The sequence below is a fragment of the Pezoporus wallicus genome, unplaced genomic scaffold, assembly GCF_028554395.1.
Source record: "Pezoporus wallicus isolate ANWC-B61680 ecotype Strahan unplaced genomic scaffold, APGP_CSIRO_Pwel_v1 contig_6658, whole genome shotgun sequence".
Classification (NCBI taxonomy): Eukaryota; Metazoa; Chordata; class Aves; order Psittaciformes; family Psittacidae; genus Pezoporus; species Pezoporus wallicus.
In genome coordinates, this window is record NW_026642312.1 from 2,501,195 (window position 1) to 2,515,755 (window position 14,561).

The 14,561-nt window shown below is 39.1% G+C and overlaps 1 protein-coding gene across 3 annotated transcripts in view; it reads right to left on the reverse strand.

The window, feature by feature from the left end:
- Positions 1-14,561, reverse strand: part of TRIO (trio Rho guanine nucleotide exchange factor) — a 237,234-nt gene that overhangs the window by 150,314 nt on the left and 72,359 nt on the right. For all 3 annotated transcript variants that reach the window (XM_057428883.1, XM_057428884.1, XM_057428885.1), the window contains exons 3-6: positions 10,468-10,582; positions 7,260-7,452; positions 6,101-6,613; positions 3,250-3,372 (exon numbers count right to left, since the gene is read on the reverse strand). In XM_057428883.1, coding sequence (XP_057284866.1) covers positions 3,250-3,372; positions 6,101-6,613; positions 7,260-7,452; positions 10,468-10,582 — 944 coding nt within the window. The remainder of the gene's footprint in view (positions 1-3,249; positions 3,373-6,100; positions 6,614-7,259; positions 7,453-10,467; positions 10,583-14,561) is intronic.

Sequence of the window (14,561 nt, forward strand, 5' to 3'; positions counted from 1 at the left end):
CTTGCTAATGAAACTGCTGAAAGTACAGTTAAATCTCTTCCTCAAATGTATTTTTCACCTTTGTTTTACAACATTTGGTTTAAACTTCCAACTACTTTGTGCTGTAATACCAAAAATCAGATTCTAAAAATGTGGGAAAGCCATTACAAGAAAAACAAGACACATTCAGCAAATCCTCTTTGTCCTAGATGCAATGAACTCCTGCTCATGACAGGAACTAAGCAGCTTTCACAACAGTTTACATCCAGGTGGCTCATTTTAGGCTAGAAGACTAGATTAAAACTTTGGCATCTCACCCAAAGGCCGTCACTCTTTCTCACCCCAGTTTGACATAAGCAGCTGCAGACATTGCCCTCCTGCACCTTTCAGAAAGCTAAGCTACTTCTCAGGAAGGAAGGGGAGATGGGAGAGCCAGCTATTGACAGAGGGCAGCACCTGCTGTGAAGGGAGCATGTGCCCTGCGGCAACCACAATGAGTTGGGAAAAGCAGCTGCAACTTCAGTTATCAGGGTTAAGCTGTGAGCAAGCGCAAGAGGTTGCATTTAGCTGCTTGGGCAGCATTTATCCTTCGAACAGCCCTTCCCCACCTAAAGTGAGCCTAAGGAAACTGCCTAGAAAACAAGTTCTATTAGAGTCCAATTAAGGCCACAATGAGAGGCTTTCAAAATCTCCTACATATAATAAACCTTTACATATAGTTGCTGCCATTCCCTCCTCTACCCCATTCCACTGAATAAATCTGCATGGTTGCAGATGGGTTAAAAGTTAAATTCCATCTCTAGTGTTACAGCATTCACATAAGAGATCTTAAATCAACTCTGATTACTGAAGAGTTATACTGACAGGGAACAATGAATGATAATACTGTAAGCACAGAGTGTAAGTGAAGAGAGGCCAAGGAAAAGCTGAAAATGCAGGAGTTAAGATTGGTTGACATTTTTCCAGTTAAAAGCTAATGAAAAATAAGGCCTGTCGAAATTCAAATTAGTTCACATGATTTTTTTAACGTCACATTCAGCTTAATCTTTACCCCTAACCTACAAGTGAAGCTTTTGCCACTTAACCAGATAAAACCTAGAGAACCTGAACACTGCTTAAATCAAAATCAGGGTTTGGGTTTTGGGTGGGTTTGGCTTTGGCAGGATTTGTTTGTTTTGTGGGTATTTTTGTTTGTTTGGGGTTTTTTTTGTTGTTGTTTTTGGGTTGGTTGGCTGGTTTTACAAGGGCCTGCAGAGACAGGACAAGAGAGAATGGCTTTAAGCTGAAAAAGGGTACATTTATATTAGGTTTTAGGAAAAAATTTTCACTATAAGGGTGGTGAGACACTGGAACAGGCTGCCTGAAGAAGTTGTGGCTGCCCCATCCCTGGCAGTGTTCAAGGCCAGGTTGGATGGGGCTTTGAGCAACCTGGTCTAGTGGAAGGTGTCCTGGCCCGTGGCAGGGGGCTGGAACTGGATGATCGTTAATGTCCCTTCCAAACCTAACTGTTCTGTAACTGATCATTTTGAATTTGTATTTTCATATCCTCTGCCAAGAAACCATTGTTTGAAGGGACTATGATACAGAAACACATAGAAAAACTGAAGCTTGTTTTTCTCCTTTTGAATAATTGGACTGCTTAATTTGCCCAGTTTAAGCTGCTCCTTGCATACTTCAGGAAAGCATTACACGGACTGAGAAAAAGTCATCTGTAATTAATGCCTTTGACTATTACAGGCAAAACAGAGATTAACAGCAAAAAGAGCCAAAACAGACCAGGAGGGGTTATGCTACATTGCTCAAGTGCTTTCTACTGTTGATAGCATCTGAACAGTATGGGAAGTATGGAGAAGGGGAGGCGGGAGGGGGGGGCAGAAATAGTCAATTCAATTTGAAGAAAAGAGGACAACAGTAACTAATACCAGGACAGGCTGACAGAAGAATTTAACCTTTAGAGCAGAAGCCCAAGAATTGCCTGGGAGGCTATCCAAAATTTTAAGTTCCAAAAGTCATGTCAATGACATCTACTGTCCTTCTGTGAGTTTGTCTGCTCTGCTTCATATGCAGAGCAAAGAGCAATTACAAGAAGGTACTCCATAAAGGACCAATTCCTCATGCCTGTGAAGAGAAGGCACCTATAACTTTCTAATGGGCAAAGCTACCTTCATATATTACGTTACGTAACTTCATTACACTGTTCCCCAACATTTGCTTTACTCTTTTCAAAAGGTTCATAATAGTTTTCTTCTTTTAAACTTCTTCAAACACAGATGAGTTGCAAAAGAAGAAAATATGAAAAGAAAAAGAAGAACTTGTGTTTTCTATTGCTCTAATTCTAGATGCCTTACTCGTCCTTCCATTATTTCAGCAAGACATGTAACCTAGGTAAGATTACTTTGCCAGTCTCTCTTTCCACAATTAACAGTTCTATCCTACAAAAATACCCTCTTGCAAGAGCTGATTGTTTTGACCATACTTTAATTCAATTCCCATCTTTGGACTGCCAAGGAAGTTAATTTCTAACAAGACTGGTAGCGTTTTTCCTTCATTGAGCTGACAGCCAGGGACTGGATTTAGGCCCAGACTCCCAAAGTTATTTAAACACCTTCAATCCTCCTAGTGAAAAGGACATAAAATGTACTTGAGAATTTAGTCCCCATGTTCAAACAGAAATTCATGGAAGTCAAAATAAGCAGCTTCCACTGCCAGTTAAAATCCAAATTTTTTAACTGCAGCCTACTGATAGCTCACACTAAGATGATATTTAACAAAAAAAAAGTTTGTTTTCATTCTACTGTGGCAGAAATGAGAAGTGTGTCTTCTTAAAAATATGGAAAACTATCAGACCAAATTCAGCTGTTGATCACTATTCAGAACTTTCTGTACGAGTTGCAATCTATTCAGAAGATCCCGAGAGCTATTTCTTTCCATATGGAGTGCTAAAATTCCATATTACATACAATTCTCTGAAATTTCCTACAAGACTCAAAGCAGTACTTAAATACACATCCCAGTTTCTAGAAGTCGGCACACATAACAGAGTTGCTGAGGTTGTGTTGAATATCTCCAGCTGTCAGAATAATTTTGTTGCTTGCTCACAGTACTTCTGTACTTGGATACCATTTATTGCCCTCCTATGTGTTTTATAATCTGCTCAAACTTGCACTACTTGTAATAGAAAGAACTACTTAAGTGAACAATTTATGAATTCAACCTTAACATAGAGCAAATAGGCAATACATCAACGCTGTGAAGTGAGGCGTTTCTTACCATACAGTTCATGGCAAAGTGATTGTGCTGTGTCTGAAGCTCCATTGCATGGGGATGACTGGTTCCGATCTCAGTGTAGCTGTTCAGGAACAGACCTTTGTTGTGTGTAATCCAGTCAAACATCTACAACAAAATATTGGGGGGGGGGGGGGGGGGGGGAGTGAAGAGGACGAATCAATCACTAATTTGTTATGATAAAAATCATAGACAATGTGAGAAATCTGTGAACACGTAAGACAGAAAGAGTCTAAGGCCATGAAAAAAAACAGTGCTCTTTCTACTGTAAGTTACATTTTAACCACAACATTGCTGAAATCTGACTGTTCTGACCAAATATCTGGGGCTGTTAAGTCTTTAATATAGGTGTTTATCTCAACAAGCTACACTAAATTCATAATCATAAAGGCATAAACTTCATTACTACAAAGAAGTCATAGTAAACAAACAGGCTTGGAGCACAGCCCTGAGTTACCAAGCTTATATGTTCTCTAGTGTCAGCATTTCTTGATGTCAGCAGCTTAGTTATTTACAATGGAAATGGCAAATCATGGAAATTAAATATAAATTCATTCTTGCTGATCAAGTATTTCAGCAGCAAGTTTCATATTTTTAGTTCATAACTTTACAGCAGATTTGATAACAGCTTTTCTATTGCTGAACAAATTTCAAAAACTATACTTGAGCACAGAGTTACACATTACCTTCTTCCAGATAGATTTGAGATTAAGTAAAAAGTAACTTAATATTCGAGCAAACTTTAGGAAAGACCTTATCTGACAATGACAATCAAGAGAGGTACACAAGTATGTTAACAGTGGCACTGGAAGATAAAGTTTTCGAAGACCCAGCGACACAGAAAAAGTCTACGTTTAACACAACCTCCCCACAGCCTCCACAATGGTCTTGAAATCTTTCTGTATTTCAGTTCCAAAGACCTTCCTACTCTCTGGATAATCTGAGAAAGATTGTTTAGGAAAAAAATGGTAGCAGTAAGCAGTAAGTACTCATGTAAAGATTTTTTTTAAAGTACGCTGGCTAACAGAGCAGTATTATTGAATCCATTATTCCACCCAGGTACGACAGATCAAATTACAAGTAGAACACAATATGGTAAGGACTGTAAACCAAATAAAAGTTTTAATATCTCAGGACAACTGATCACATACTCCTAAAATTATCAATTTCTTATCTAGACTGCAGTGAAGATGTGTTAAAACATTATTCAAGCCAGATAACTGGTCCTACTCATGACCGCATTTCTCTAGGTAGCCTGATTTTACTGCCTTCTGTTACTTACATGACAATTCCAATCAGATTCCCTTCCATCTTGCCCCTTTTTTTGCCTCTCTCCTGAACTATGAGAGCCCTCAGTGATATGGTTTAGTGGTGGTCTCGCCAGTCCTGGGGTAATGGTCTTTTCCAACCTATTTGATTCCATGAACCATCTCAAATTTTTTTGGGCAAAGAGTTGTGAAAGTCCTCCAAAATGACCATGTTTATTTCTCCCAACCCAATAACTTCTCCCCCCCCCCCAAGTCAGTCTAAGCTACATAGACAACTTTTAGGTGAGTAAATGGAAGAACACAGCTTTCGATACAATGTAAGCACCATCAAAATATTTTTTGTTCATGCTGCAATAAAGAATACTGTAAATAAGTGGATGGAAGGTTGCTAAAAAGCATTTTGGGCCTGAAAGAGCAACATCTTGTCATTTTCTAAACTATTTCTAACTCTAAATTCACTTGAGCAGATTTTTTTCAACGCTTTACACACCCCTACTATTTTCAGCTATACCCCTTCAGTAAACACTTACTTTAAAAAATTATTTTTTTTTTTTAAACACAGCAGAAAACATTGACAGTATTGTAAAGAAAATCCCTGAGCAGAAATGGTAAGGGTAAGGGAAAGACCAGGGATGAAAAGACAGGAAGAAGAAAGATAAAGCAGTATGATATACGTGTGCTCTGCTTTTACTCTTCCCCATGCCTCTGCTTATGAGCACTGCTGGAGAGCAGGATACTGGTTTAACACAGACCTTTGGTCTCATACAGTTCAGGCATTCTTACACAAAGCACAGAGAAATATGGCAAAGACCATACTTATCACTTCACTGCATAGTCCAGCTACTTCTTATTCCAGAGAAAATCTCCCCACCCTTCCCTAAAGCTATCTGTTCCATGGTAACAAGTTAATAATGTGATTGTAAATACTTTCTAGATGAAAACAGATCTTATTTGAGCTCATCTATAAGTGAGGAAGCCTTACGCATTTCCTCTTCAAATTCCATGACAGTCAAGGACTTTCTCATGTGAAGGGACAGGTTAGCCCAAAACATTCTGAGATCACTCAATCCCCTGTTAATGACATATGCACTGTCAAAAGAGATCCATCAGTTTTTAGCCTGGGACTTTAAATCCTTCATCAATGAAGCAGTTTCCTATGTCAGCCTCTTCAGACTTTGTCACAACTCCCTGTCACTCAGATCTCAAGGATCACTCAAAAGGCAACCAATGTTATCTTTAGTCATCTATATTTATAAAGCATACAGCATTCATCTACACTGGATGCATGCAGAAGTACCTGTCTGTAACAAAGTCTTACCAAAGAAAAAGCTTCTAGAGTCACTACCACTTAAAATTGGCGAGAATGGTGTTCTTTACAGCTTAGAATTACTACCTCATCCCCTTTGCTCCAGAAGACTAACAGTCACTTCTCAGTCAAGAAATCCTTTATTTCTCATTTAAAAGGTTAGTGATTATAGATAAAAATTACTATTTGCAGTTATCCTTGGTAGTTCTTTCAAGTCCACCAAGCAGTGTCCATTTATACTCCCCTCCCCCAAACTACTTACCTTTTCAGCATCCTGCTCAAACAGCCTGAGCTGAAAACATTGGTCCAATTTCAATTTCCGCACATGCCACATCTGATGCAGATGCTGCCGTGTTGAGTGCAGCCTGTCCAGCATAGTGGATACTTTGGGTAAAAGGTTCTGTAAGTCTGCATTCCCTGACCCAGAGTTCTTTTTGGGAAAGCTATCACTGCTCTGTATCCGCTGGAGCAGCTTTTGTCCTTCCACATCAAGGTCCTCAATAGGCGCCTTAATGACTTTCTTTTTTAACTGTGAATGCTCCTCTATCATATTGCGAGCACCTTCCAGGTCCTGAGGCATTTCCTTTTTTGACAGTATATCTTGTAGTTCCTCCAGTCTGGACAGCATATGGGTTGCATTGCTAATATAGTCCTCAAAGGCAACTCTGATTTCAATCCACTCCTCATGGTTGTACTCCAAACAGCCATCGAATTCTGGGGTTAGCTGAGAAGGATCAACTACTTTGGTAAGGCCTTCCAGAGATACCATATTTGTCTAAAAGATAAAAATGAATGTCTGAAAAATATGCTGTTACTGAAATTAATATCAAACTTTATTTCAAGTTTCTGTTTTACTCTTTTCAAGAGCTGATAATTTTGCTCCTGAGGTTCACACGATAACTTCTCATAGACTTCTGAAGTATTAATTCTGACCAGCCTCATGTCTTGCAGGCATTTCCACAAATGAGAGAAATATTTTCTTTCTTTCTTACATCACTACATTTAAGGAGAAAACAGCAATCACTCTTTTGACTTCTGTTTTTATTAAGTTTTGACTTATGTATTGTAAAACAGCAGGAGGATAACAGCAAGGTTCAGTTGGCTGCTTTCCTCTGGATGCTGTTATGATTACCATAGTGCAGACCAAGACAACAAACATGAAACCTAACTTTTTACCATTAGGGATAAAACTCTTATTCCATCTTTCTCACACTCAGAAAAGGAATATAAATGACAACATGCACAACTACCCAGCCTAATTACATGAAGAAAAATCACATTCCCTCTAGCATCACTGGCCTATGTACCCCTCCTCTCACCTAGAACATAATTTAGCTGAGAGTTTTCAAGGTGCTGATTGGTAGTGAGCAAACATAAAACCATGAAATAAATGTAATTTTGTATACCATAGGGGAAATTACCTCAAACTCAAACTTAGAGCTGCCAAAGTTAGTCCTCTGTTTCTGCCAGAAATTGTCTGGCTTGATTATCAGTGCAACATGAATACAACACGGAAAGGATTCCTGTAAAATCTTCAGCAGAGGCTTTATGGAGTCCCATTTTGACCCGCGCATATCTACAATGACGGTGAATCCTCGTTTACATACTTCCTCGCTGCAGAAGAAAGAAGAAAAGGTTATCAACCAAGTGTTACAACTTCAAACACAGCACTTGACTGCACCACACTGCCTAATAAACGTGGTCTTCTCAGCTACACCCTAGGGTCTCACAGCTGACTAGCTGAGATGTACAACAGATCTCAGGTACCTATCAGGAAGCTTCTCTCATCCCCCTGCCAAATTCCCTGTGGGTGATAGCTTCACACCTGTTACTGATTTGATAATCTTTGTCTCCTTTTTCATTTTAATTGTTTATATTAACAATGATTCATCTTCCAGTCTTGTTTCTCCTTCACCTTACACATTAAACACAATTTACTGAAGCAGCAACATATAATTCATTTACAACTGACTCTTCAGAATACACTCATTTTACTGATGACCAATATTCACGCTTTTAATGACTGAGGGGGATCCTCTAAAAGACAGAAGATGGCATACTGTTCTTACCTACCACTTATGCAACTTTTTTAAACTGTCTCCAATATAGTCCATTACTATCTGAGAGTTAAAGAGTCTGTGGAGGGGAAAAAAACATTACTGACAATTCCTTCTGTAACTGGATTAATTTGTGGAAGGTTAACGGATAAGAAAGTATTTTATGGCTGTGAAGAAAACCGCATCAATCTGTTACTGCAAATTCGCGCTCAATTTTGCTGTCCAAAAGTCAACAGACCTTATACCCAAATTCTCTGGCAACTTTTGGGGAATGGCAGATTTAATTTCTTTTCATCAATACCTTTAGTACACCTAGTGCTTGCTGCTGATCAAAAGTGGCAATCACCACCAACACCAGAAATTTTTGTTCTGTTTCAGTGGAATTTGCTACGTGATTTTCTTAAGATGGAAAGGAAAGTAATTCAAAACCAATGCATCATAGCCAATGGACTATCAAAAGGGCCTGAATGTCCATTGTTTGAGTGCATGAGTCATTTTCAGGAATGTGACTAATATAAATGCAATTGTGGAGTCCACATGGTGAGGTTTTCAGAGTGTCCAAGATGGAGGAGGCTTCACTGCCATACTTTACACAATCTCATTGGCCACACTATAGAGAAACATGAGTTATGAGTGACACAGGAAAGCAGAAAAGCTTCCAAAAGAAGCGATAATACAGATTATTTAGAAGAGGATTTCTTTTCAAGCTAAAAAAAAAAAAACAACTGAAAAAAACCCTAGAAAACACTAAACAAACAGAAAACTCCAAAACAACAACAAAAAACTACCACCATTCTAAAAAAAAGAAAAAAAAAAGAAAAAAAAGGAGTTTATCAAGATAAATGTTGGCTGTCCCACCTGCCACAGGAATGCCAGAAATGGCAGCTGACTAGCTTGGAATACATTTAGACTACAACATAAGATTTGCTCAACATGGTGAAAATGTTTTCTTACAGCCTCACAAGATTAAAGGACAAAAACAACTACCGTTTTAAAGATACACCCATTACTGAAGGCTGCATGCTATTACATGAGTGCTGCTCAGCCCACCCCTATCTGACCGTGCAAACTGAGCATTGAATGAGGAGTGCTTGCCACTAGTTCACATGATACATACACCTACTGGGATACAGAAAGTGGACTGGCCCCTCATTATGTGGTACAGTGTAGATGTGTCCTCCCATCATGTGGCTCCATCATCTGACAAAAGATGAATCCCTTTTGGCCAAGGATCACAAAAAAAGTTCCAGGAGGCTTCAGTCAGCCGAGGTCACCTGTTAGGTAAACCTGAACTACATTAATACCTGGTCCACTCAACATTGGTGACTTAAGTTTACCAATATTTTTAAACCAGATAAATTGTTAAATTAGTAAAATTGTGAGACTGAAATCACCTTAAGTGTTCAGATCTCTTGCCAAACAACTCAATACCTGTGAATCTTCAGCCATGTAGAGTAACAGCACTGCAATAGCTATTGATCAAAATAATTAACAGACTAAATGTTTGGGGCTATTTGTACCAGTTGGGCCTTCTTATTTAGCAAGATGTGCATGATCAGTCCCTAAAATATGACCTGTATGAAAATAAGGCTTGCTTTTAATAAAGCTCCCTTTATTCAAAAGCTTTGCCATGCTAGCAGAGATATAAAGCCTGCACTAACTTTCTTTCCATTTTAAATCTATTGATGCTAAACTAACATACATCTTTTTGCCAAAGGACCACTCTACTTTGCCAGATTATCTCTTGAAAACTTTCTTGGGCATATTTGTTATTTACATCTCAAACATTCAAATGTGAAGTCAAATTGCTTTAGAAATAAAAGTCTCAAGCCTAAGTACTAAAGACGCCTACACATCAAAGTGAAATAAAGTCTAGAATAATATAATTACCAACAATTGCTCTTATGGCTATACACACCATCAACAAGGAGTTACTTTAATGAAAACACTTTTGTCAATCTGAAACTGACCTCTGATTACATCAGGTGCAAAGGAGACTGCCTATAAATTAACACATCACAGAAACACAGAAGATACTGCATTCAGGGATGTTGTCTAAGAACAACCTTTTTTACATATATATATAAATACATAACTTGTTTAAAAAATATATATATAACTTTATATGGGAGTGTATATATACACACTCTCTAGCACTGGACTTGACTTATTTTGCTGATTTATTTAAATAGCACATTGTAATTCATAGCTTAAATTGTTGATAATGCAATGATACCAGTATTTTCAGTGATCTCTCCACAGGTTTATCAGAAACTTGTACAAGCAACTTTACACATATCTCTTCTGATTATTTTTGTGCTGCACCAGGACACTGTAACTTACCTAATACAAAACAAGTTGGGAATCTTGTGCTGACCTCACCCCATACAAGACATACTGTAAATGATCACCAGCGTGTTTCTAAATATTGATGTACTGAAAGCCTTTGAGTTGTATGCGCGGTCTTCAGTACAGAAGACTGAACAGATTTAGTCTTCTAGATCATGAATGTACTGCAACATAATCCATTTATTTTATTTACATCTTCAGAGCTTATCAGACCATCACTTACCTAGGAATACATGCTAGGTATGAAATTAGTCTTCTAAGGTCTTCTTGCCGTATTCTATCATGGTTACTACGAGCTGGAAAGGTTAGAATGGGACCTCCACGCTTATCTCTGCCACCTGAAAAATTGAACACGTTAAAAGACCCCACAGCATAACACCATTCTTGTTTGCTAATCTAATCTTTGGAATGCTTTTGGAAAACCTTAGTCCTACACTGTATCATTATAAGTATTCACTTAAAGAAGTGATATCAAGTTAAATACCAGTACTGTCACTTAAGAGACCATCTTAAAATTGAATTTTGGGAGTATCAACCAGCATAATATTGTCACAATTCTGACAATGAGGAAGTACCTGTCAAATAAAAATCTAAACAAAGAATAGCATAGCACTACACTTATATATTACAGTCACATTCAAGTTTGACTGGCAGCATGACATCTCCAGCAATGGTGCTTTGTTATACATTTAACTTTTGAATCAGCAACTGTACAAATTAAATTTAAATTCAAAGTTACATTACTTTGTAGGCAAGTATTTAGAGGATACTCAGCACCCACCACAACTAATGCAGCAGCCCAGACAGAGCTCCCACCCGGGCGTCCAGCTACAGGCTGTACCCTGCTCTGATGCCAGTACAGCAACAGGGAGCACAACTCTGGGACACGCGCCTAGGTAGAGGAGCTTCTCTGCTTTGTGACAGAGCTCCAGGAGAAGGGGAGAAGGCCAAGGAGCATCAGGGAGCCCAAGAGAGACTACTGGAATGGCACCCTACCATCCTGGGGCAGGCCCCACAGGCAGACAGGACGCACAATATGGAGGATTCCCCATCCTTTCTCTGCTTGACTGAAGGGATGGGGGATGATGGTGACAAGTTCCTGCCCAGAGCAGAAGGGGCATCTCCTCTCTGACTGCCCCACCTGCCCAGGTGGCTCTTGCATGACAGGTGTGTGCCTTTGCAAGTAGAACTGAACAGTAATGAGGACCATAAAGTAAAAAAACACAGGTCATGGTCACAGAAGACTCCCTCCTGAAGGGAACAGAAAGCCCCCTCTGCAGACCAGACTCACTTCCTAGGGAAGTGTGCTGCCTCTCCCTGGGGCTCAGGTTAAAGATGTGAGGAGAAAGCTTCCTACTCTGGTACAGCCCTCAGATTATTACCCATTATTGATCTTCCAGTTAGGCAGCAACAAAGTTGTAACATGAAGTCTGAGGGCAATCAAGACAGACTTCAGGGCCTTGGGATGAGTGGCTAAAGGAGCACAAGCATTGTTCTCTTCTATCCTCCCAGTTACAGGGAATAATGAGGAAAGAAGCAGGAAGCGCCATGTGATCAATACCTGGCTGAGCCAGCTGTCACCAGCCAGTTGATAAGGAAATTTTTTCTCATAAGGAAAAGCTTCTTCACCAAAAAGGATTGTCAAGCATTGGAACAGGCTGCCCAGGGAAGTAGTAGAGTCCCCATCCCTGGAGGTGTTTAGAAGTTGTGTAGTCATGGTGCTTAGGGACATGACAATGCTGGCTTAACAACTGGACTTGATGATCTTTTAAAAAGATCTCTAAGAAGACAAAAGTCTTTTCCAACCTAAATGATTCTATGATTAACTTCATTACTAGCACAGAGTTCAGGCATATAGTATTTCACACCAAATGGTATACTAGATGAGTAAATGGATACTATTTGAGCATTTAATTTCTAATTTTTATACTGTTTTTGGTTTGTGCAGATTCTGAATTGTCAGTTATAGTTTTTAATTTTGTTACCAATGCAGGGAATTCTGAATCCACTTAATATGTAAAGCAGAAAACCTGGCTTTGAGCAGTTCCACTCATATGTATTTGCCTCATTCATTAAACTGCACAGAACCCTTCAACTGCACTACTGTTTAACTTGGTGTAGCTGAACAGTAAAATGCTATTTTATATCCAATACCTTCTAGTGACCACAAAATGTTACTATCACTAAATGCTGAAGTCAAGTCGTAGGCTATCTTTATCAACACCTGTATTATAATACTCACACATTCTTACAAGCTAAATTTCCCATATATGTTTCTCAACCACAGATGTGTAACTGTTTTCTCCTGTTCCATGGAAACTCAGAAAAACAGTATCATCTGTCCTGAATGATTTATCATTGCAAATCAGTGTTACTAAACAAAGTATAAGAAAACCAAAAACAAACAAACACCACCCACCCCCCCACCCCCCCCCAAACAAACGCAAAAGCAAACCAAAAACCTTTGGAAAGGAAGGCCAAAAGCAAATTAACGAAACCAGGCACTCAAAAATTCATCACTATCCTCCCCAGCACAGTCTCTGTGTGTGCTTGGTTGAGACACCAAGCCAAGCTGTCAAGGTATCCAGGGATTTTTCTACACTGGACACATTGCCCGTGAGGCACCAAATTAAACTCAGAAGAGGCAAAAGCATTTCTATCAAGCTGAAATGCCAGACACCTAAACTTAAAAGGAAATTAATATTCTTATTAATATTCTTAAGAGGGTCATTTTTCATAACCCTCTTAAGAGGAACATGAGAATAAAAACAACTGAGTTGTCCCATTCTAAATGGAGAGAGGCAAGTCTGATCTTGACCATCCTGTCCCAGTTGCCAAGCAGAGAGCTTTGATAATTTATACGTAGCAAGTGACAGGATAAAAAGAAGACAGAAGCCACAAGAGCCAGCACTGAGATTCCAACAGCCCGGGCCTCTGCTCAGCTCCAGAATGATCAATGGGCTCCAAAGCTACCAAGCTTAGCTGGAAGTCTGCTGCAGCCCTTTACACTGTCCTCAGCGCGCTTCAGGTCATCAGCTACAGATCTTAAAAATTTACATTTTGACTGGTAAATGCTACTGCTTCCAACCCCCCCAGGAAAAAGTGCTTGATAGCTCAGGGTGGAAATTCTTCCTTAAAAAGCAGGAGCTAGCAGTAGCAGGGAAAAGCATGATCTGAATTGTCTACAACACTAACCATTTCAAAAAAATGCCTTGTTACATGCGGTCAACTCAGATCAGTCTCCAGGCCTTTTCCTAACAGAAACTCCTGTATCATGCGATTTCCAAACATGGCACAGGAAAGAAACCCATATTCTTTATGTCATTTTGGATGCCACTTCAGCTGGTTCCCAGTTCCACATGCACCACAGACAAAACCAATTCCTAAAGTACGGTGCTTAAATTTCTGATAAATTATATACTGAAATTTCTGTACACTGGAGACAAAGTCTGTTGCACAAATTTCAGGGCAGGTCTAGATGAGTAATGAAGAAATCAACACAGCCTTCATTTTTGGTGAAAAGAATTTCACTATCCAGTGTTAAATCAGACACCAAAATTGTAAATATTGAGTAAATAAGTCCCTAAGACCTGTTGCGGTTTTTTTTAATCAGCTATGCTGAAAGCTTTTTTAAGTCTTTTTCAATAAATAACTCATTTCCTTTGTTCCTGATACTCCTTTGTCATACACAAACATACATAAAAGCAACAACGTATGAGGCATCAGGTGGGAATTTTGTCTCACGATACTTTATCCAACACAATCCCCTATTTGTCCTGGTTTAACAAAAACATATGAAGCTACTACTGCCATTAGTAAGACTTCCAGTTTTACTTCTTTCTTTTTCTGTAACACCCCCCGCCCCCCCCCAGAATACTGAGATACTCTATTTATGCCAAGATGTGTCATATGCACAGCTGATCAACTCACATGAGTCATCCAACATGAATCACTTCTGTCTAGTGCACATCACTAACACCAGTCTTGTCAATGGTCTCCAAACAGTACCAAAATCCAACAGGACAAGTAGTGCAGCTTTTTCAGCAACTGCCTTTCTACCTAGTTTCAAAGGGCTTCAGTAAAGCTAAACAGCGGGATGTTTGAAAAGCAGGACAACTTTTCAAGATGTGTTTCCTCATATGAAACCAAGATAATTGCAGCTTGCAAGAAAATGCTCTCCTCATATAAGTATGTGTAGAGATGTCAGAGTATCTGTACTTCAACAGACTCCAGTTTTAACTTAATAAAATAAAAAACGCTTAATAAAAAAAATTGCACCCAAGATTCTATTCATACTTCATGGTTATATGAAGGCAA